This window comes from Hordeum vulgare, chromosome 3H (assembly GCF_904849725.1).
Source record: "Hordeum vulgare subsp. vulgare chromosome 3H, MorexV3_pseudomolecules_assembly, whole genome shotgun sequence".
NCBI lineage: Eukaryota > Viridiplantae > Streptophyta > Magnoliopsida > Poales > Poaceae > Hordeum > Hordeum vulgare.
Genome location: NC_058520.1, coordinates 597,894,180 through 597,917,967, shown reverse-complemented (window position 1 = coordinate 597,917,967; position 23,788 = coordinate 597,894,180). Strand labels below are relative to the sequence as shown.

Sequence of the window (23,788 nt, the reverse complement as noted above, 5' to 3'; positions counted from 1 at the left end):
TTTCTTAGTGTTTTTTAGCTATGTATCATCTAATTTTACTATAGCCAGATTTAGTTTCTATAATTTTCATCCAGACGCTTGATCCCCGTCTTGTTGGTCATTGTTTGTCTGTCGTGTATCCTTTTGTAGGTCAATTATAGTCTACCATCGAATCGTAAATAGGCATATGTTTTGTTTTTTATTCCCGTTGCAAGTTCACTCTCGACTCTGAACTAAGCTGGTAGTTGGTTGTCCCAATTGCAAGTTCACCTCAATTTGCAAATGCTATCACCTAAGAGTAAACAAAGATGAGACAGTATTATTCTTTTGCGTACCAGAGAAAAAAGTAGACATTCTGCTTAATTTTAGGTACAAATACAATAGCCATCACAAACTGAGCCAAACTAGCAAATCCGTCAGTTCAACAGACAACAGGCAAGCAAGAACAAAGCGCACCGTAATTAAAAGTCACAAAAGTCGGGCGGCACTAGGTGAAAGTGCCCACACGCATAAACAGTAAAATCAAAAAAAGTGAAAAGCAATTCAAAAAATCCTGATTTTTTCATGAATTTTAACAAATATTCTAATTGCTTACAAATTTTCATCATGAGATCGCATTCATGACAAAAAGAAAAAGCATTCCAAAATGCTTTCTGAAGTAGCATTTTCAGAGAATTATTTTTGTTTGTTTTTTGTCACGACTTCCTCCAATGTGATCTCATGATGAAAACTTGCAATCGCTTCAAACATTTGTCAAAGTTCACCACAACAAAATTCAGAATTTTTTGAATTTTTTTTATATTACTGTTCATACGGGTACATTTGAGCTCAAGCTCAAATACTCCACATCAGGCACCAGGTATATATATATAGTCATGTCACTGAATGGATTATGGTGCAAGTTTTTTAGCATATAATGTTCCCTTTTCGTCCGTCTTCTACAACTCACCAAAACAAATAGTTAATGACCTTTCGAAACAAAGAGTTCTATCATTTTTCGATTCTCAGGATCATACAGTCTATTTGAAATCCTGCTTTGGTTTGGTTCTCCTCTCCCCTAATTAATTAAAAAGACCAGAGCCCAGCTGGAGCGAGCGCCGCCCTAGTCCACCTTTTTGCTCTGACTGGAATCTTCCTCTTCTTCCTCGGCGGCTCCCTCCTCTTCGGGTTGCGTCTCGGTGAACTCCAATAGCTGCAATGTACAATAGTCAGGAACGAGGCTTGCATTTTGACAGCCAGAATTCTTTAGTCAAGCTAGAATCTTGCAGAGTTAGAAAAAGTACATGGTGATGTCTTAAGCACAACAAAGGAAGAAACAGGTTCCAAAAGCCATGCATGAGAATTCTTTAGCACAAGCTAGAGAGTCTTGCAGAGTTAAAAGTATACGGTTCTGCAGAATTACAGTTTTCTTAAGGTGGTTTCTACCCATGGCTAACCATGACAGCACCAGAAGCAGGCTCCAGATTGCCAATTATTTCCTCTCACTCAAATAGAAATAACTTCAGAATATTGGAATATAAAACTGAAGTAACTCTACCGAAAACTGATCATTCTTTCATACAATCACTTTATTGCAAGTCATGTCCAGGTATTTTCATTCGTTACCATGTCTACAACAGCTGTTTAAGAGCAAGCATCAAAACTATCTACAGATAAATACCGCTGCACGTGCGCGTGTGCGTGTTCACCATAAAGCAATGATATTACTTGTGTTAGTGTTACACTCAAGTTCAAACTAAAGGAGAAGGTTGGAAATTGGAAGATGGTCAAAGGTCTTACCGGTTTTACTTCACCATTCCACAAAGAGTGAACAGCCACAAAACCAGTCACGCCGGGAACGATGTATAACAGAGCAGGCTGCGTATCAAAAACAGAAGACCGGAAAAGAAACAGGTGTTAATATTTCAGAGATGGACAGACGTCATCGGCAACGAGATAACCAGAAATGGAACAGAACTAACCTGTGCAGCTTGAAACCAGTTCATCACAACTATTGTTGCTGTCATACCCGCAGTGTACCCCAAAAATGCACTATTGAAGTAACGATTCTTAATCCCTCTCGAGACATCAAAACGAAGGGCAAGTGCAACAAATATACCTGGAATCATAATAATAAAATACACAATATATGTTAAGAGAATGCTTGTGGAAAGATGGGAGCTTCACATGTTTTCCAATACTGAATTGGGCAGAGAACTACTTTGAAAAAGGCTCTTCTATTTCAGTTATACTAAACAATTAACACAGAAGACAGCAGAAATGACTAATGATGTAATGCATCATTACAACAAAATACTTTCACCAACCAAGCTCATCCATGAGAAATGAGGATGCATCATTTATCAGGGCATCAATGTAGAACTTTTGATTCAATTTCCCTATGATCTATAGAAGAAAGCATTCATCATAGTTCCAAGCTAATTTTTTATGTCTCCTTATGTTCAGCCAGAACTCAGATTAGAAAATAAACTTTGTGTGCAACTGGGAGTTCTCAAAATCATAACTAATTTCTGGAGCTACTGGATACCTACAATCCTGAGATCTGGACTGGAGCATATATTGGTTTTATTAGTAAAATGGCCCGAGAGCCCCTGCAATGAGATAGCAAAAAAAAACATACAATCTTCCATCCAAACCTACTACGTTAAACAATATCTGACTACATTAAATACACAAGCAATTACAGGTTCCTTTCCGCAGCTAAGTCCCTTAAATCAACAGCAATCCAGTTGTAATGGCAGCTAGACTAGCAGCTCGTCATAGATCATTAGTCAGATCAGAGTTGTGCCAGTACTATTAAATCGAAAATCAGAAAAGAAATCCAGCATCACTGCAAGTACCACTAGAATATGAGAGAAAACTAGCCAAGGCTTTTGTCACTAACCAGGTATAACGATATCACCAAGACCAAGCATAGAGAACGGGCGTGCAGCATCCGCAGTGGGAAATAGAAGCTACACAAGGAGAGGAACAGAGGGACAATTAAAATATTCATGATGGAACAAAATACCTTGACAATAATGTGAATTCACTCAAACAAGACACTAACCTTTATTGGAGCATCAAATGATTTAGCAACACTGACCATAACTGGAGTGAAGAAAACCCAGAAAATGTCATATACAAAAAGTCCAGCCTGAAATTATGAAAGGAATTGAGCAACCATTCACAAACCTTCTTAAGAAAAAATAAAAGGAAGGGCTCAGGGACGATATGTGAAACTACAGCACAGACTGACTAGGACTAAGATTTTTATAAGCCATGGACCAACAAGAATTTCAAAAGCTGTAGTGCTATCAGTAAAGTAGTAAACAAGCCATACTTCCAAATTATCCAATTCACAAGATAGTAGGATCACAGTTCAATCCTAATTGCCAGAGGATGAGGCAATACAGAATATGTGGTGAAAAATGGTGAAAGATGCAATCATGAACTTGGCAACATGATACAACCAAGAACCAATTTGCTGAAGTACCGAGTAAAAACAAAGAATGATCATTTATATAGTACAATCACAGTAAAAGTAGTCCATGATTAATACTGGATTCTGTATTATTAGTTTATTACAAATAAATCATAAAAACAAGGAGAAAAGCATTATCTACCATGCTAGAAACAATATTCATAATATTAAGAGAAAAGGTATATGCAATACCATGATAAGTTCAATCACTAGAGATGCAAAATACAGATCATTAATAGTCATGAAGCACTACATAACATTGGTTTCCCAGAAAAATGCAAACTACAGACATTAATACAGTGATAAAGCACTACATAACACTGCTCTTTTCATACCGAAAAGATAGGCAAGCAAAAGTTCTAAGATATCAGACACTTCAAATTGCATTACAGTACCTACATGTCATGCTACTTTCTTCAATTTGTATTTATGGTGCATGCATGTCATGCTTCAAAGTGACGATTATGAAAGCAGAGAGGTGAAAAAGAGAAAGACATGTGGGTGGCTGAAATAATGAAAGGTGGTTACAAGTACCACCAGAAAATAGGAATAGTAAGTTTCAGTTCGTTACAAACTTTGAGTGAGTCCATACCAAGAGAATACCACCGGTTTTGAATGATCCTAGTGATAGCATCTCAATTCCCTGCAAGATACAAACTGACGTATTAAAGTTTTGAGCAAGTAATAAGCAGGGACGAAAACTCAGAAGCAGCAGTAAGGGCAAACCTGAATGCAGAAAGCAATTCCCAAAACATTGTTTGCTAGCCAATGCTTCTTCATGGCATACCATACGCAAAAGAAAAAACCAGGGACTGAAGCGACAACTTGAGACTTGGTGAACTCCACCGACAGTGCTGAAATATGAAGTTAATGAGCTTAAATCACCATCAAGACTGAAACTTGTAAAGGGATAGCATGGAAATTTTAAAATGATCAAGAAATCACAATCATTTTGTGATTGTTAACAAGACTGAAGCTAATAACAAACTCAAAGAGAGTCATCAGCAGCAGCAAAAGCATTGCAAATCTAGCAGATGTATCCAAACTCCAGTACACGCAGAAAAATGAGACCCCATATCAAACAAAACATCGTCACAAAAATGTGTGTGCACATGCCATTAATTGTTTACAGACAACAGAACAAACAAACAAACAACAACAAAGCCTTTAGACCCAAACAAGTTGGGGTAGGCTACAGAATCTTCTATAATTTCACTCTTTGATTTATTTTTATTCTTTGTGCAAAATTTAACAGACAGTCCCATGGAGCAAATGAAAACTATTGTGTTGACAGATAACGAAAGCATCAGTGTTGAATTTTCTTCAAGTATATTCTAGTTAGGATACTGGTAACTCATATATGGACTTTTGGTTAGCACATTATATACTATTAAAGTATGGAATACATGGCAAGTTGGAGTTACTAGAGATACAAGAAAACAGTGGCTCAAGATAGTAGACTAGTAATAGAAATTGTGATGTGTTAATTTGACATGAGCTACAAGATGTAGAGAAGTGGGAAGCATCAAAATGAAGGTGGGAATCATACAGTGGAAATATGGAGCATGCCAGACGATGGCATTATCGTTCCATCCTTCTGGAAGAAAACGTTTAATGGTAGGGAGCAACGTTGCACTGCATCAGAAAATAGGGGACATATAATCTAAGTTTGCATTCACACTTATTAATATTTACATCTGTGGGAAAACTCGTCAAAGAACAGTTGGAATTACCAAAGCGCGGCAATGCCGAGAATGAAAAAGTAGGCAGTGAGAACAGTATTGACCAGGTCCTTGGAGAGAAACTTGAACAGAAGGAATAGCGACAGAAGCATAGCACTCCCCACCAATGGGAACCGCATAGCATGCTCCTTGGACATTGTCTCCTGCATATAAGAAGAAATGAAGAGGTTGAGTTGGACAGAGCCATACACATTAATTTTGTGTTAACCTATCGCCGTAGTGACCAACCAGGAATATGTTGAACACAAAAAAGATTAAACAGGGGAACATGTGTTGCACTCACAGCAGGTGGAGTCGACTTGACAGAACGGTAACAGCCCACATAGACAGTAAGACATGCTGTCAGTATCACATTCAAATTTGGGTTCACATTGATAACAAGCGGTGCCAAGCTCAAACCTGCAGATGCCAAAACACACATTAGGACCACAAGTCGGTAAGCGTCCTATCAGGTCGGACAAACGATAAGTAAGAGGTAACGGGCACCGCCAAAGCATGAATTTTTAAGAAGCGTACCAGCAAGAGCCAAGTTGGCAGCACGCTCATGTGTCTTCATTCTTCAGCTCGATGGTTTTTGTCCCTCTTGTTAGCTCAGGAGCTTCAGACTGTCGTGTTCCTGCCGGAGCAAAAATGTTAGCCAACGCCGTCGAGTCCAGGGACGGATCTAAATGGTGTGCCACACAAGCTGTGAAGGTCCCCAAGTGGGATTTAACTAAGAGAATCGATGTCTAGAAACAAAGAGTAAATTGCAGTTTCCTGCACTGCCGTGCCACCTCCCCCTCCTACCCTCGCTACCCCTCAGATCTGTTAAATCCTGGAGGACGAACTGCACGCCGGATCCGGAAAGATTTCAGCTTTGTAATTCAACGTATCCTCCGCCGGCGGCAGAGGAGACGAGAACCCGCGCCACTCGCGTGCCCTCGACCTCGATCTAGGCGGTGAACCGGGCGCGCGGCGGCACGCACGCGAGGGTTGTGGGCAGGCCCCCTAGTGGGATACAGCAAACGGAATCGCCGGATTCATACCTAGTCGCCGGCGGGGTGGAGACGCGGTGCCCCGGCGAGGGAGGACGGGACGGGACGGGACGGGACGGCAACGGAGACGGCGGCGCGCGTGAGAGGCGGAAGCGGTCCCCCGTCGTCGCCGGCGTCGGGCCGGAAGGAGGTTTGGGGATCCGGCTGGGTTCACGCGTGACGCGAGGAGGATTTTGCGTGGAAGGGAGGAGGGGAGTAGCAGTACTTGTACTGCAATAGTATCCCGAGTTGGGGATGACGATGACTCGGATGCGGAATCCTGACCGTCCGTCCTGAACGACCGACGGTCGGATTGCTCCGGCCACGTAGAAAGACCTTTTCTTTTATCTTGTCCAAATACCCATCGGATTTGGAATGTTTCATGTGTCAAAGTGTTACCATCAATCATGCGCGCATGTTCATAGAATTAGTGTAGGTGAAGACCTCACATAAAAAGCGGCGTACATCGCCAAGCAGCTCGACACACTAGGAGGAACTTCGAAAGGTGATGTGGAGGGTGCATGTTTAGATGAAGATTCGGGGTTTTGATGACGGGTTCTTACAAACTTTGTGCCAGCATGTAGGGAGATGTGGCGAAGACACGCCGGAGATGATACGGTGTCCCAGGTGTGGTGGCGACGAGGGATTGATATACCATGCTCTCGTCCAATGTGAGCATTCGTTGTCCTTTTTGTAGGGGACACATGATTTTTTCCGATGTAAAGCTGACTTGTTTACACCCCGTGACATGGTCGAGGGGCATCTTGGCTAATCATTTCATGAAGAAAGAGAAAGTTGTGATCAATATCTCGGTGATGTGGGACGAATTGCAGTAAATACACTTTTAAAGAGGTCACTGTAACGGTCTATGGAGCTCATTGAGAGTCAGGACATTCCTATGCGTTCAGCGCCTCGGAGTCTGGGTCCGATGCAGCGGCATGGTTGGGAAGTATCTAATCAAAATTGGCTAAAGGTAAATATGATGGAGATACGAACAAGGTGAAGGAGTGCGCATCATGGTGCGGGGTCATAGTGGGTAGTTTGGCAATGCAGCAAAAATCCGGTTGTGTACGATCCCTTAACGAGTGAACTTGCAGAATGTTAGTCTCACTAGCATGATATCAATGGGTTGATCATTTACTCAGAGGACACATCATTGGCTGGATGCACACCTTACTAGTAGAAAAAGGGCTTTTTGTCCTGGTTCGTAAGGGTCTTCTGTCCCGGTTTTGGAACCGGGACTAAAAGGTCGTTACTAATGCCCTCGGCCTTTAGTCCCGGTTCTTACACCAACCGGGACAGATGGGCCTCCACGTGACCGATGCGGTCAGGCCAGACAGGAGGGCCTTTAGTCCCGGTTGGTGAGACCAACCGGGACCAAAAGGCATCCACGCGTCAGCACCTGGCTGAAGCTGAGTTTTTTTTTTTGAAAGGGGCTGGTTTAGGGGTTAATTTAGGTTGTTATATACACCAACCAAGGAGCATCCATGAGCAAGCACAAAAAGAAATAATTTTATCTTTCATCAATGAGCATACATGAGCATGCACAAAATTTCATCAGGCACACCACCATCATACTTAAAAGTGCAGTAACAGTTCAACACTATCGTACTTAAAAGGTTTACACTATAAAGATTAAAGCTCCATCAGGTTCTTAAGATCTTCACTCCTGCTTCTTCACCTTCTCCTTCATCATCCTGATGCGCTTAGAGCGGCGAAGCCCCAGGCCAGGCTGTGGGATGTACTCCTCTACCAGAATTGGCATGGCCCTGTCGCCCAGCTGTGGGATCACCATCGCAAGGCCATCGTCGCTGCTACTTTTGCTGTAGGCAGAGTCGCTGCTACTTTTGCTATAGCCAGAGTCGCTGCTACCATAGACATAGCACATGTCGTAGTACTCGCTGCTCCTGCTCCCATTGCCTTGCTAAATGCAAAAAAGTTTTTTTAAAAATGGGTGTGAGACATAGCCTAATGGATAGGAAGAAGAGACAGAGCGTATTGGCATCGTCATCGTCCTGGTAGCGCCTCCGACACATAGTCGTGTCGAACACCTTCACGGCGAACGTGTCGTTGTCGTCGTACCTGAAGACAAGGAAGTACCCGTGCTGTAGGTTGTAGGCACGGACGAACTGCTTCTAGCCACGATCTAGGTACATGCTTCCATCGGTGTCGAACGCCACCTCCACGTCCCACAGCTTGCGAAGCCCGTTGCCGGCCTGCCTCAGCTTCATGTTCTGTGGCCGATGACCGTCCAACATCTTCACAAAATTGTCCGGCAGCACCTGCCTGCTGGAGGATTTCTCAAGTATAATCATGAAGAACTCCATCTCTGAAAAGCAGCAGAAGAGACCAATTACTACCCTTCACAACATTGTCAGTACTCGCTGCTCCTGCTCCCATTGTCTTGCCAAATGCAAAAAAGTTTTTTTAAAAATGGGTGTGAGACATAGCCTAATGGAGAGGAAGAAGAGACAGAGCATACTGGCATCGTCGTCGTCCTGGTAGCGCCTCTGACACATAGTCGTGTCGAACACCTTCACGGCGAACGTGGTGTTGCCGTCGTACCTGAAGACAAGGAAGTACCCGTGCCGCAGGTCGTAGGCACGGACGAACTGCTTCCAGCCGCGATCTAGGTACATGCTTCCATCGGTGTCGAACACCACCTCCACATCCCACAGCTTGAAGCCCGTTGCCGGCCTGCCTCAGCTTCATGTTCTGTGCCCGATGGCCGTCCAACATCTTCACAAAATTGTCCGGCAGCACCTGCCTGCTGGAGGATTTCTCAAGTATAATCGTGAAGAACTCAATTTCTGAAAAACAGCTGAAGAGACCAATTACTACCCTTTACAACATTGTCATACAACATTTACAGCAACATGATCATCAGTATTAGGTAGGACTTTTCTGCATAGTGCTCTCCAATTTTAGCATTCAAAGTAGGAGTACTTTTCCAATTTGAGCATTCAATAAGCAAAACCAAATCGTAAAATAAAGTAGTATTCAAATTAGCATGCATTCAATTATAAGCAAAACTACATCATCTCTTGTGTCCGTACATCGTCGAATATTATCACTAATACTCCTCGAATACTATCATACATATAGCATCACTAATATAGCTAGAACCGTAGCGCCCGACGGGTATCGTCGCGGGCGGTGGACATCTAAAGAGAAGGAACCATCACAGGATCATAGCTCCAGCGAGATCCCTGAAGAACCTGCCAGGTATTGGAGAACCTGCCCTCCAGCGCAACCATGTAGCGACGGACGTGCTCGTCCTCCTCTCTGACACGGTGACGTACCACCTCCGCGGTGTCCGGAAGCCTCGGCACCGTCACTGGCCCACGCGACCGCCACCAAACAAGGATTGGGTCAACAACGGGTTGGCTCCTCACCAACCTACGCCCCCCGGAAGGTAGCATCTCCCAATACCAGCCGGGCGGATCCCAGTCCCGGACAGGGCCCCTCTGATCAAGCAGGTGTCGTCCTCCGCCGAGTCGACGACAAGGATGCGGGATAGGCATCGTAAAATGAACTAAAAAAATAAACTAGTTCTATTAATTTTCTTGCTAAAAATAAACTATTTCTTATATCAGTGTGCTTCTAAAAATAAATAACAAATTACCACAGGCTTTGCTTTATCTAGAGGAATGTACAGTCTATAGTTGCACAATTTTCCTATACATACACAATATGAACATATACATAAATTGACAAAGATAATACTATGAACAAAAAAATCATTAAAATTCTATTGAATTTTCCTATTCACGCGTTTTAAAAATCCTGCATTTTTTTACTAGAGGCGACACTCCAGGAAACATGTAGACATATTTTTACTTACCTTTGACATTGCGTAACAACCATGTTTTGTTTGTGGTGAAACAGTCAAAGTTGTGATGTAAATCTGACCATATGAATGCTTTGCAATATTTCACTTACATATTCGTATAAACATATGTTTCCCTGCATAATTGAATGATTTTGCTATATTGTGATAATTCGCACTTACAACCCCTAAGCTAATCTCCATTGAGCAACATCCACTAGTTATACAGAGAAACATATGACCGTGAATGATTACTTAGCACTAACCAGTTGATTTTAAAGATTTAAAGAAACAAGTTAAGTCGTACCTGTTCGGGTAATAAACAACCAGAAACATGCCGTGCTCTCAAAAGAATTGTACGTTCTTATGATAATTTTAGAGCGAAAAATGACACTAAATCTTGCTTGTCAAATGATCTGAATTTTAACTTGGCTCATGTAATTGTTTGTATGATTTAAAACTCACATGGATACGACCATTGCATTGTGCATTACGATAATTTTCGTGCGCAAAATGATAGCATTAACATCTTGCTAGTCAAATAATCTAAACTTGGTTTGGCTCATGTAATAGTTTGTATGATTTGACACCCACATGGATACATCATTTGAGATTCTGAAAAAGGCCCAATCTCAATCTATATAAGAGAGGTGATTACTCAATCTCAATGGCTAGAAAAGTACTCACCATTTTCGTTCTTTGCATATAAATTTAACATAAAAAACATAAAAATTCTATGAACAGAAAAAAATCATAAAATTTTCACATATTCGATCTTTGCATATATATGAACACACAAACATGCATATTCAACAATAATATCACCAAAAAAATCAAAAATTAAAAACAATAAATAAAAAAAAATCAGAGCCATGGCGGCGGCGGCTCACATCGGGGGCGGCCGGGGCGACGACGTGGGCGGCGAGGGCGACAGCGGCGGGGGGCGGAGGGCGAGGGCGACGGTGACAGGCGATGGCTCGGGGGCGGCGGAGGGCGACGGCGACGGTGGCGGGGGGGGGGGGGGGGGCGGAGGGCGACGGCAACGGGCGACGGCGTGGGCTCGGGGGTCGGAGAGCGACGGGCGACGGGCGACGGCGACGGGGCAGCCTGGCGGCGCCGTGGATGAGCTCGCGGCATCGTCGGGCGTGGATGAGCTCGCGACACCGTGAGATCTGAAAATTTCTAAAGTGTTGGCTTATATAGCAAAGGCATTTGTCCCGGTTCATGGCACCAACCGGGACCAAAGGCCTCTTTTCAGCAGCCCAAAGGGCGGGAAACAGAGACCTTTGGTCCCGGTTGGTGGCACAAACCTGGACCAATGCACCCCTTTAGTCCCGGTTGGTGCCATCAACCGGGACGAAAGGTGTGTTCGCGGCAGTTCCGAAGAAGTTTAGTCCCACCTCGCCAAGCGATGCGCCCTGTTAATGGTTTATAAGCCCTCTATGGCTGCTTATTCGAAGTGTCTTATAAACAAAATTCAACCTAAAAATCGAAGGGTGTTTAGGTTGAATTTTCTCTATAAGCGCATCTATTTTGTTGCAATTTTTTTTAATTTATGAAAACATTTTTTAGTTGATAGTTTTTGATATTTTTAGTTCATTCTTTTTATTAATGTTTTATTTTATTATTTTTAATTCATTCTTTTTAGTCCATTTTTTAACAAATAAATACCAACCGGGACCAAAGGGCGTGTGCTGGCGCGGTGCGGTGCTATGTTTAGTCCCACCTCGCTAGCCGAGAGGGGCTCGGAGTGGTTTCTAATTACTTATTTATTTTCTTTTACGATAATTCTTTTTGCTATTAAAATTTGTAACAAAATTCCAATTACTTTTTTATTTTCTTTTATGATAATTCTTTTTTGCTTTTATTGTTTTGAACAAAATTCTAATTACTTATTTATTTTCTTTTATGATAATTCTTTTTGCTATTAAAGTTTGTAACAAAATTCTATATAATTTTAGTTTCAATAATACTAGAGGTTTATAAAAGCTTTTTAGTTGATTCTTTAGTACCAGTTCTAAGGCTGTTACAAAGGCATTTTATACGGAAACTTGTCTATTAAAACATGTATATTCATACGGAAACTTGTGTGTTACAACATGCATTTCAAATGAACTACAAAAAGGTTGAAAGTTGGCATTATATCATCATAATAGTTGTGGAGAAAGTCTTCACTTTTTCTTCGCTTGTGTCCTTTCCTTATTGCGCCGTAACCATGGATAATCTTCATCATTTATCAGGATGCTTGGGTCAGCCTTGACTTTGAAGGGAGGAATTTCATGAAACTTTTCATAATCTTCGGACATGTCTGTCTTGCCCTCCACTCCCACGATGTCCCTTTTTCCTGAAAGAACTATGTGGCGCTTTGGCTCATCGTATGATGTATTCGCTTCCTTATTTTTTCTTTTTCTCGGTTTGGTAGACATGTCCTTCACATAGATAACCTGTGCCACATCATTGGCTAGGACGAACGGTTTGCCAGTGTACCCAAGATTGTTCAGATCCACTGTTGTCATTCCGTACTGTGGGTCTACCTGTACCCCGCCTCCTGACAGATTGACCCATTTGCACTTAAACAAATGGGCCTTAAAATCTACTTCGTAGTCAAATTCCCATATGTCCACTATGTAACCATAATATGTGTCCTTTCCCCTCTCGGTGGCTGCATCAAAGCGGACACCGCTGTTTTGGTTGGTGCTCTTTTGATCTTGGGTGATCGTGTAAAATGTATTCCCATTTATCTCATATCCTTTCCAAATCGTAACAGTCGAAGATGGTCCCCTGGACATCGAGTACATCTCATCACAAACAGTGTTTTCATCTCTGAGACGTGTTTCCAACCAACTGCTGAAAGTCCTGATGTGTTCACATGTAATCCAGTCGTCGCATTGCTCCGGGTGTTTGGAGCGCAGACTGTTCTTGTGTTCATCGACATAAGGGGTCACCATGGTAGAGTTCTGTAGAACTGTGTAGTGTGCTTCAGACCAAGAATATCCGTACCTGCATATTATTGTCTCCCCTCCAAGCGTGCCTTTTCCAGTCTGTCTCCCCTCATACCGCAATTTAGGGAGACCTATCTTCTTAAGGTCAGGAATGAAGTCAACACAAAAACCAATGACATCCTCTGTTTGATGGCCCATGGAGATGCTTCCTTCTGGTCTAGCGCGGTTATGGACATATTTCTTTAGGACTCCCATGAACCTCTCAAAGGGGTACATATTGTGTAGAAATACGGGGCCCAGAATGACAATCTCGTCAACTAGATGAACTAGGACGTGCATCATGATATTGAAGAAGGATGGTGGGAGCACCAGCTCGAAACTGACAAGACATTGCACCACATCACTCCTTAGCCTTGGTATGATTTCTGGATCGATCACCTTATGAGAGATTGCATTGAGGAATGCACATAGCTTCACAATGGCTAATCGGACATTTTCCGGTAGAAGCCCCCTCAATGCAACCGGAAGCAGTTGCGTCATAATCACGTGGCAGTCATGAGACTTTAGGTTCTGAAACTTTTCTCTGCCATATTTATTATTCCCTTTATATTCGACGAGAATCTAGTCGGGACCTTCATACTAAGCATGCATTGAAAGAAGATTTCCTTCTCTTCTTTGGTAAGAGCGTAGCTGGCAGGACCTTCATACTGCTTTGGAGGCATGCCGTCTTTTTCGTGCAAACGTTGCAGGTCCTCCCATGCCTCAACTGTATCTTTTGTCTTCCCATACACGCCCAAGAAGCCTAGCAGGTTGACGCAAAGGTTCTTCGTCACGTGCATCACGTCTATCGAAGAGCGGACCTCTAGGTCTTTCCAGTAGGGTAGGTCCCAAAATATAGATTTCTTCTTCCACGTGGGTGCGTGTCCCCCAGCGTCACTCGGAACAGCTAGTCCGCCGGGACCCTTTCCAAAGATTACGTGTACATCATTGACCATAGAAAGTATGTGATCACCGGTACGCATGGCGGGCTTCTTCCGGTGATCTGCCTCGCCTTTGAAATGCTTGCCTTTCTTTCGACATTGATGGTTGGTCGGAAGAAATCGACGATGGCCCAGGTACACATTCTTCCTGCAGCTTCCCAGGTAAATACTTTCGGTGTCAGCTAAACAGTGCGTGCATGCGTGGTATCCCTTGTTTGTCTATCCTGAAAGGTTACTGTGAGCGGGCCAATCGTTGATGGTTACAAACAGCAACGCGTGCAGGTTAAATTCCTCCTGTTTGTGCTCATCCCACACACATACACCGTTTCCATTCCACAACTGTAAAAGTTCTTCAACTAATGGCCTTAGGTACACATCAATGTCGTTGCCGGGTTGCTTAGGGCCTTGGATGAGAACTAGCATCATAATGAACTTCCGCTTCATGCACATCCAAGGAGGAAGGTTGTACATACATAGAGTCACGGGCCAGGTGCTGTGATTGCTGCTCTGCTCCCCGAAAGGATTAATGCCATCCATGCTTAAACCAAACCATACGTTCCTTGGGTCACGTGCAAACTCAGCCCAGTACTCTCTCTCGATTTTTCTCCACTGCGACCCGTCAGTGGGTGCTCTCAACTTCCCGTCTTTCTTACGGTCCTCACTGTGCCATCGCATCTACTTGGCATGCTCTTTGTTTCTGAACAGTCGTTTCAACCGTGGTATTTTAGGAGCATACCACATCACCTTCGCAGGAACTCTCTTCCTGCGGGGCTCGCCGTCAACATCACCAGGGACATCACGTCTGATCTTATACCGCAATGCACCGCATACCGGGCATGCGTTCAAATCCTCGTACGCACCGCGGTAGAGGATGCAGTCATTAGGGTATGCATGTATCTTCTGTACCTCCAATCCTAGAGGGCATACGACCTTCTTTTCTGCGTACGTACTGTCGGGCAATTCATTATCCTTTGGAATCTTCTTCTTCAATATTTTTAGTAGCTTCTCAAATCCTTTGTCAGGCACAACATTCTCTGCCTTCCACTGCAGCAATTCCAGTACGGTACCCAGCTTTGTGTTGCCATCTTCACAATTGGGGTACAACTTTTTTTTGTGATCCTCTTGTTGGAAATATGCCCTAGAGGAAATAATAAAATGGTTATTATCATGTCTCCTTGTTCATGATAATCGTCTATTGTTCATGCTATAATTGTATTAACAGGAAACAGTAATACATGTGTGAATAAATAGATCACAATGTGTCCCTAGCAAGCCTGTAGTTGGCTAGCTCGTTAGTCAATAGATGATCATGGTTTCCTGGTCATGGGCATTAGATGTCATTGATAACAGGATCACATCATTGGGAGAATGATGTGATGGACAAGACCCAATCCTAAGCGTAGCACTAGATCGTATTGTTCGTATGCTAAAGCTTTTCTAATGTCAAGTGTCTTTTCCTTCAACCGTGAGGTTGTGCAACTCCCGTATAACGTAGGAGTGCTTTGGGTGTATCAAACGTCACAACGTAACTGGGTGACTATAAAGATGCACTACGGGTACCTCTGAAAGTGTCTGTTGGGTTGGTACAAATCGAGATCGGGATTTGTCACTCCGTGTGACGGAGAGGTATCTCTAGGCCCACTCGGTAGAACATCATCATGAGCTCAATGTCACTAAAGGAGTTAGTCACACGATGACGTGCTACGGAACGAGTAAAGAGACTTACCGGTAACGAGATTGAACAACGTATAGGTATACCGACGATCGAATCTCGGGCAAGTTCTATACCGACAGACAAAGGGAATTGTATGCAGGATTGATTGAATCCTTAACATCGTGGTTCATCCGATGAGATCATTGTGGAGCAAGTGGGAGCCACCATGGGTATCCAGACCCCGCTGATGGTTATTGGCCAGAGAGGTGTCCCGGTCATGTCTACCTGTCTCCCGAACCCGTAGGGTCTACACACTTAAGGTTCGATGACGCTAGGGTTATAGGGAATTGTTATACGAGGTTATAAAAAGTTGTTCGGAGTCCCGGATGAGATCCCAGACGTCACGAGGAGCTCCGGAATGGTCCGGAGGTAAAGATTGATATATAGGACGGATGGTTTCGGACACCGGAAGTGTTTCGGGCGTCACCGGTAACGTACCGGGAATACCGGGACCACCAAAGGTGGCCCCGGGGGTCCACCGGAAGGGGGCAACGACCCCGGGAGGCTAGATGGGCCAAGTGCAGGAGGGAACCAGCCCCTAGGTGGGCTGGTGCGCCCCCCACACTCAGCCCAAGGCGCAGGAGGTGGAGAGGGGGGAAACCCTAGGCGCAGGTGGGCCTAAGGCCCACCTAGGGGTGCGCCACCCCTCCCCCTTGCCCTGGCCGCCACACCTCCCATCTGGGGGGGGGGGGCTGCGCACCACCTAGGGTGGGAACCCTAGGGGTGGCACCCCCCTCCCCTCCTCCTATATATAGTGGACACTTTTGGGCTTTTGGAGACACATTTTTCCCTCTCCCTCGGCGCAGCCCTGCTCTTCTTTCTCCTCCTCTGTGCCGGTGCTTGGCGAAGCCCTGCCGGGAGACCTCGTCTCTCCATCGACACCACGCCGTCGTGCTGTTGGAGATCTTCCCCAACCTCTCCCTCCTCCTTGCTGGATCAAGGTGCGGGAGACGTCACCGGGCTGCACGTGTGTTGAACGCGGAGGTGTCGTAGTTCAGCACTAGATCGGAATCACACCGGGATCTGAATCGCCGCGAGTACGACTCCATCAACCGCGTTCTAGTAACGCTTCCGCTTAGCGATCTTCAAAGGTATGAAGATGCACTCACCCCTCTCTCGTTGCTGGTCTCTCCATAGGAAGATCTGAATATGCATAGGAATTTTTTTTGAATTTATGCTACGTTACCCAATAGTGGTATCAGAGCCAGATTTTCTATGCGTAGATTCTATGCACGAGTAGAACACAAAAGGTTGTGGGCGATGATTTGTAAATTGCTTGCCGCTACTAGTCTTATTCTTTTCCGGCGGTATTTTGGGATGAAGCGGCCCGGACCGACATTACACGTACGCTTACGTGAGACTGGTTCCACCGACAGACATGCACACCGTGCATAAAGGTGGCTGGCGGGTGTCTGTCTATCCTACTCTAGTAGGATTGGATTTGATGAAAAGGGTTCTTATGAAGGGTAAATAGCTTTGGCATATCATCGTTGTGGCTGTCACGTAGGTAAGAAAGCGTTCTTGCTAGAAACCCAAATCAGCCACGTAAAACTTGCAACAACAATTAGAGGACGTCTAACTTGTTTTTGCAGGGTTTGACATGTGATGTGATATGGCCAAAGTTGTGATGTTGCATGTATGATGTATGAGATGATCATGTTATTGTAATAGGTTTCATGACTTGCATGTCGATGAGTATGACAACCGGCAGGAGCCATAGGAGTTGTCTTAATTTATTGTATGAGATGCAACGCCATGTGCTTACTACTTTTACTTCATTGCTAATGGTTAGCTGTAGTAGTAGTGATAGTAGTAGTTGGCGTGACGACTTCACAGAGACACGATGATGGTGTCACGCCGGTGACAATGATGATCATGCGATGCCTGAAGGTGGAGATCGAAAGAGCAAAGATGATAATGGCCATATCATGTCACTATATGATTGCCTTGTGATGTTTATCATGTTTTTCATCTTATTGCTTAGAACGACGGTAGCATAATAAGATGATCCCTCTTAAAATTTCGAGAACATATTGTCACGCCCAAGATGCGGCCCTATCCTCAATTTGGCACGAAGGCCTCGTCAGGGATAGAAGCGCATCTCGTCGTGTCGCAAGAATGAATATCGTTACAAGTACATGTACTGAAAAGAAGAGATATATTTATAATTGGCTTACACTCGCCACAAGCTATATCAGAGTCACATCAGTACATTACATAATCATGAAGAGTAAGAACAGGGTCCGACTACGGACGAAAACAAACGACAAAAGAAGAACGACGTCCATCCTTGCTATCCCAGGCTGCCGGCCTGGAACCCATCCTAGATCGATGAAGAGGAAGAAGAAGAAGCAACTCCAAATGAACAATCAACGCGCTCGCGTCAAGTAACCTTTACCTGTACCTGCAACTGGTGTTGTAGTAATCTGTGAGCCACAGGGGACTCAGCAATCTCATTTCCAAAGGTATCAAGACTAGCAAAGCTTAATGGGTGAGGCATGGTTAAGTGGTGAGGTTGCAGCAGCGACTAAGCATATATTTGGTGGCTAACTTACGAGTACAAGAAATAAGAGGGGGGAAGATCTACGCATAACGGACGTGACTACTGATGATCAAATGAATGACCCTGAACACCTACCTACGTCAGACATAACCCCACCGTGTCCTCGATCGGAGAAGGAACTCACGAAAGAGACAGTCACGGTTACGCACACAGTTGGCATGTTTTAATTAAGTTAACTTCAAGTTATCTAGAACCAGTGTTAAACAAAATATCCACGTTGCCACATAACCGCGGGCACGGCTTTCCGAAAAGATTTAACCCTGTAGGGGTGCTCCAACTAGTCCATCACAAATTACCACAAGCCTCGTAGAAATCCTCAATCACGAAGCTCGCGATCTCGTCGGATTCCCTAGTGGAAAACCTCAACTCTGAGATTACCCAAAGCATCACCGGAATCCCGATGCACAAGATATCTCGTCAAAGGTAAAACTAATCCAGCAAGGCCGTCCGGCGTGTCGACGATCCCGATAGGAGCCGCGTATCTCGTTCTCAGGACACGACGGATAAGCACAGCGTACGGTGGCCTGATAGAAATCTCCCGAGTTGCCCCGGGTTGGCCCCGCAAACGGCTCTAGTTTTGGACCAGCACCAACAGCACTGGCCCCCTGTATTATGTAGAATTACACCTCGGGTAGCGCTAACTCCCTATGCATTTCAGTTTGTCAAAATTATTATGTTGGGCAAATAGTACCAATGTTGGGCCTTGCCAGACCAGCTTTAATCTGAAACGAATTATCAAGGGGGTCCCATAACAACCCCGATCGTGTTAGGAGCGCTCAATTATGGAACATAACACCGGTAGCCGAAACTAAGGGGGCAAAGGTGGAACAAAACACCAGGCTAGAAAGGCCGAGCCTTCCACCTTTTACCAAGTATATAGGTGCTTTAAAAATTAAATAGCATTAAATAGGGTGATATAACAAGGAACCCATGTTTCACATGGAAGCAACTGCACCTGCAACTAGTAACGCTAACATAGGGTTAAGCAAGCGGTAACATAGCCAATCAGTAGTTTGCTAGGTTGAACAGGTTGAAGGTTTCATGGCATTGTTGAGAGGCTGATATTTAACATGTGGTAGGCAACGAGACATAATCGATAGAAGCGATAAAACTAGCATGGCAATGATAGTAATGGTATCTGGGGAAATGATCATCTTGCCTGAGATCCCGCTTGGAAGAAGAATGCCTCCGTGAAGCAGACGAACCGACGTAGTCGAACGGTTCCTCACAATCCGGCACGCTGCGGAACTCTATCGAGACGAAGCAAACCGGAAAACACAAATCAACACACGGAATTCACCACACGATGCACAACACTAATGATGCATGAGCAGCTAAATACATGCAAGACACAGCATGACAATTCACACAATCAAAACTACACATTAAGTGAAGTTCAATATGCACCGAATTGCATATTGACGAAACTCCACGTTCATTTATTTAGTTCTATCCCGATTAGGTACACGGCAATATTAAATATGGTTACACATGGCAAGAGGTGAAGCGTAATTAAGCCACCTATCTAGGCATTTTAAATGAGGTCGGAAATGACATATAGCATCTCCGAGACGACCTCACATGTTAATTTACAATTCTGTCCAGATCTGAACTAATGCATTTCATTAGTTGTTAAACAGAAAAACAAATAGGTTCGCGTGATTCTACGCGTCATTTCAAGCAATCTACACATAAAGAACATCTCCAACGGAGCTACGGGTCAAAAGTTACAAGCACCGCAAGATATGATGGCATGAATGCAATATGTGGGCAACGACGGCTACGAGCACTTCAAAACATAGAAACAGCAAGAGAACATGAAACTACACGAGATTCTAAGCAAGTTTCATATAGGACACGACCAAAACGGAGCTACGGTTCGAAAACTACGAGCAAAACAAGAAATCACTACAATCTGCCAAAGTCAGCCACATCGCGTTTACTACGCCCCACAACTACGGCTACACAACTCCGATAAACTCAAGCAAACAAGAAAGAGGGCAAGAAGCACTACTACAAACAACTAACAACAACTAGCATGGCATCATGGATCACTAGGAAAAGAAGACACAAAATTGCATCTCACACACTATTTCAGACTTAGTGAAAATTACACCTCATGAGAGTGCAGTTTTCGATCTAAAGCAATATTGACAGCAGCAAAACCTATAGCTACAGGGCTCCAAATGGCATGAAAATTTACAACATGCTAGAGAAACACAAGGGATTCAACTAACTCCATTGGACCAACCTCAAAAGAGCTACAGATCACAAGATGCAAGCAAGACAAGACAGCAACAAAATATAACAGATTCCAGACTTAGAAATATTTCAGCTCCTCCAAATCAGCACTATTTCTAGCAACTTGAGAGAAAGAAAACCACACCTAAACATGCATTTCTATTGCAACTAAAAATACCAAGGGCTAGTCTAAACACCCAAGAACAACTCCCTAGTTGACAACTCCTTCAAACGACGCACGGAATAAATCCTACGAATTAAACAAAAGGGCAACATGGCAAAATATCTCACGAACTAACTTGCTCAAAAGCTAAAACTAATTGCACAGAAAATCCAATGAATTTTTCTACCCCGAAAACATATAAAATATGTGGGGTTGCACAACAATATAATGCCACACGAAAATGCGAGAAAACAACCTATACACGGAAAAATAAACTAGTGGCAATTCCCTACACGTAAAAATACAAATGACTGCTCTAAAATACATGGAAAAGTGGTTACTAAAACATGGGCATTTTATCTAAGGTACTCGGGCAATCCGGACTTGCGCGAAAATTAAATACGGGACGTATCCTATTAAAACAGCACGTTATTCTAGGCATCCGACACGCTAAACGATGTCAAACAATTATGCAAGTTTCAAATTCGTAATCTACGTGAAATTCTATACGAGATACATATCTAATTCGTTGCGATCCCATATACGGATTAGAAACTACGGGCAAAAGAAAATCTAGCAATTATTCTTGAATTAATAAATCGTCAGATAATAGAAAAATGCCACTCGGGCCGAATCCGACGCTTAACGGGCCTAGCGGAGCGGCGAGAAAGATCTAAGCTACGCCTAGGCGGGGGATAGTGGGCACCTCACCGTGGTGGGCTCAGGTCGGTTGAGGAGGCGGTGGGCCGTCTCAGCGGGGCTGGGCCGAGGCGCTGGAGAGGGAGGCGAGGCCCACGGTGCGCGCTGCGGTGGAGAGGCGAGCTGGACCGCGCACGGGGGAGGAGTTGGGTCGGGGAGGCCGACGGGGCCGTGGGGCGCTCTTGGCCCACCCGACGGTCACAGCACACGAGCGAGAGGAGCGACCTCCTCGAGCTCTCATGCCGGCGATGGGATGCAGGCGGCGGCGCTGGCTCCGTGGTGGCCGGAACGGCACGGGAACGACGGGGTCGACGGATCCATGCTCGGGGACCCTGGATTCGGCGACGGGAGGAGCTGCGGGCGGCCATGGCGGACAAACGACGGCGGGGCGGCGCTCGAGCTGCAGCAGGATCTGGTCGCGGTCCCGCTGGCTGCAGCAGCAACTCGCTCCGGCGACCGGGGTACGGCCGATGGCGGGAGGCGGCCGGGGACAGTGCGGAGACCGAGGGGGCAGCGAGGCGGCGCGCTAGGGCGAGGGGCGGCGCCGGGATGCGACGGCGGCGACACGCTCCGGGAGGCAGGGAGGCGCGGCGGCGCTCAGGCCCAGATGGGCTTCGGGCGGGCCTGACTCGGGCTCGGCGGGCCCGACGGCTGGGGGGAAGAGAGGAGGTTGGAGAGCGCTAGGGTTTGGTGGATTGCACGGTTTCCGAGGCGGCTAGGGTTAGGTGCCTAAAATTTAGGAGGGGGGTCTATTTATAACAAATGGGGGGCTAGGTTTAGCAGTTTTTCGCCCCGGTTTCAACCGCGCGGTCGGAATTAAACAATTCCGAACGCGGGACGTGCTAAGTGGCCGTGTTGTGTAGATATCCGGAGACGAGAGGGGAACGGGCGGCGCAGCAACGAATTTTAAAAACACCGACAGACGTCTGACGGTAGCCCGAATACGGTGCCGCTACGGTCGACCGTTCGGGTACCGGACGGACTCCGATCGCGACGAAATTCGACAAGCGGCCTGGCTATATTAAAATAACACCGCACGTCAAATCTCAACTCAATCAGAGAAAGTTTTACGCACACTTTAAAAACAGGGTTTCGACGGTGCCGCGGACGCGTGCGTGTGAAGTCGGACTCAGAACAGACAACGACGAGAACCGGCAACTAACTACAGATGCAAGTTTTGAAAACGGGTGGCAACGGAGACGCCGATGCAATGCTGATGGTGCGCATGATGCGATGATGATGCGACAAATAAAAATAGACACACGACGAAAACGGAAATAAGGGGGAATCTTCTGGAACGTCGGCATCGGGCTGTCACACATATTCCCCTAAGTGTGCACCGTTGCGAAGGATCGTTGTCTCGAAGCACCACGTGATGATCGGGTGTGATAGATTCTAACGTTTGCATACAACGGGTGTAAGCCAGATTTACACATGCGAAACACCTAGGTTGACTCGACGAGCTTAGCATGTACAGACATGACCTCGAATACAAGAGACCGAAAGGTCGAACATGAGTCATATGGTTGAATACGATCAGCATGAAGTTGCTCACCATGGTGACTAATCCGTCTCACGTGATGATCGGACACGGGTTAGTCAACATGGATCATGTATCACTTAGATGACTAGAGGGATGTCGATTTAAGTGGGAGTTCATACTTAATTTGATTAAATGAACTTAATTGTCATGAACTTAGTCTAAAAGTTGTCTTTATAAATATTGTAGATGGCCAACGTCAACCTCAGTTTCAACACATTTATAGAGAAAAACCAGCTAAAAGATGATGGTAGCAACTATGCGGACTGGGTTCGCAACTTGAAGCTCATCCTTGAAGCACCTAAAAAGGCTTATGTCCTTGATGCGCCGCTAGGTGACCCTCCCGCTCCCGCAGCAGCCCAGGACATTCTGAACGTCTGGCAAACGCGGAGTGATGACTACTCTGTGGTTAGGTGTGGCATGTTATACAGTTTAGAAACGGGGCTCCAAAGGCGTTTTGAGCAACACGGTGCATATGAGATGTTCCAAGAGCTGAAGCTAGTTTTTCAAGCTCATGCCCGTGTCGAGAGATATAAAGTCTCCGACAAGTTCTTTAGCTGTAAGATGGAGGAGAACAGTTCTGTCAGTGAGCACATACTCAAAATGTCTGGGTTACACGGTCGTCTGACTTCACTTGGAGTCGAACTTCCGGATGATGCTATAATTGACAGAATCCTCCAGTCTCTCCCACCAAGCTACAAAGGTTTTGTGCTGAACTACAACATGCAAGGGATGGAGAAGACCATTCCCGAGTTGTACTCGATGCTCAAGTCTGCAGAAGTAGAAATCAAGAAAGAGCATCAAGTGTTGATGGTCAACAAGACCACTAGTTTCAAGAAGGGCAAGGGTAAAAAGAACTTCAAGAAAGACGACAAAGCCGTTGCCGCGCCCGGTAAGCCAGATGCCGGGAAGAAGAAAAA

At 45.0% G+C, this 23,788-nt stretch overlaps 1 protein-coding gene across 1 annotated transcript; it reads right to left on the bottom strand.

The window, feature by feature from the left end:
- Positions 1–827: 827 nt before the first annotated feature.
- On the bottom strand, positions 828–6,422 carry LOC123445532 (signal peptide peptidase 2). The gene is made up of 12 exons (XM_045122520.1): positions 6,210–6,422; positions 5,701–5,800; positions 5,468–5,583; positions 5,176–5,327; positions 4,992–5,077; positions 4,169–4,296; positions 4,035–4,085; positions 3,029–3,115; positions 2,864–2,933; positions 1,941–2,077; positions 1,759–1,836; positions 828–1,171 (listed from the first exon to the last, which is right to left on the bottom strand). The coding sequence occupies exons 2-12, from the start codon at positions 5,738–5,740 to the stop codon at positions 1,082–1,084; spliced, it is 1,035 nt and encodes a 344-aa protein (XP_044978455.1). The 5' UTR covers positions 5,741–5,800; positions 6,210–6,422; the 3' UTR covers positions 828–1,081.
- Positions 6,423–23,788: the final 17,366 nt, after the last annotated feature.

What these genes read in the sequence shown, in the direction of transcription:
- LOC123445532 (XM_045122520.1), bottom strand. Translation starts at nt 5,740, where the DNA reads ATGAAGACACATGAGCGTGCTGCCAACTTGGCTCTTGCTG. An exon ending in GAATTGCTTTCTGCATTCAG is followed by an intron (nt 4,086 to 4,168) that starts GTTTGCCCTTAC and finishes TGTATCTTGCAG; the next exon opens with GGAATTGAGATGCTATCACT. An exon ending in AAACCGGTGGTATTCTCTTG is followed by an intron (nt 3,116 to 4,034) that starts GTATGGACTCAC and finishes TCATAATTTCAG; the next exon opens with GCTGGACTTTTTGTATATGA.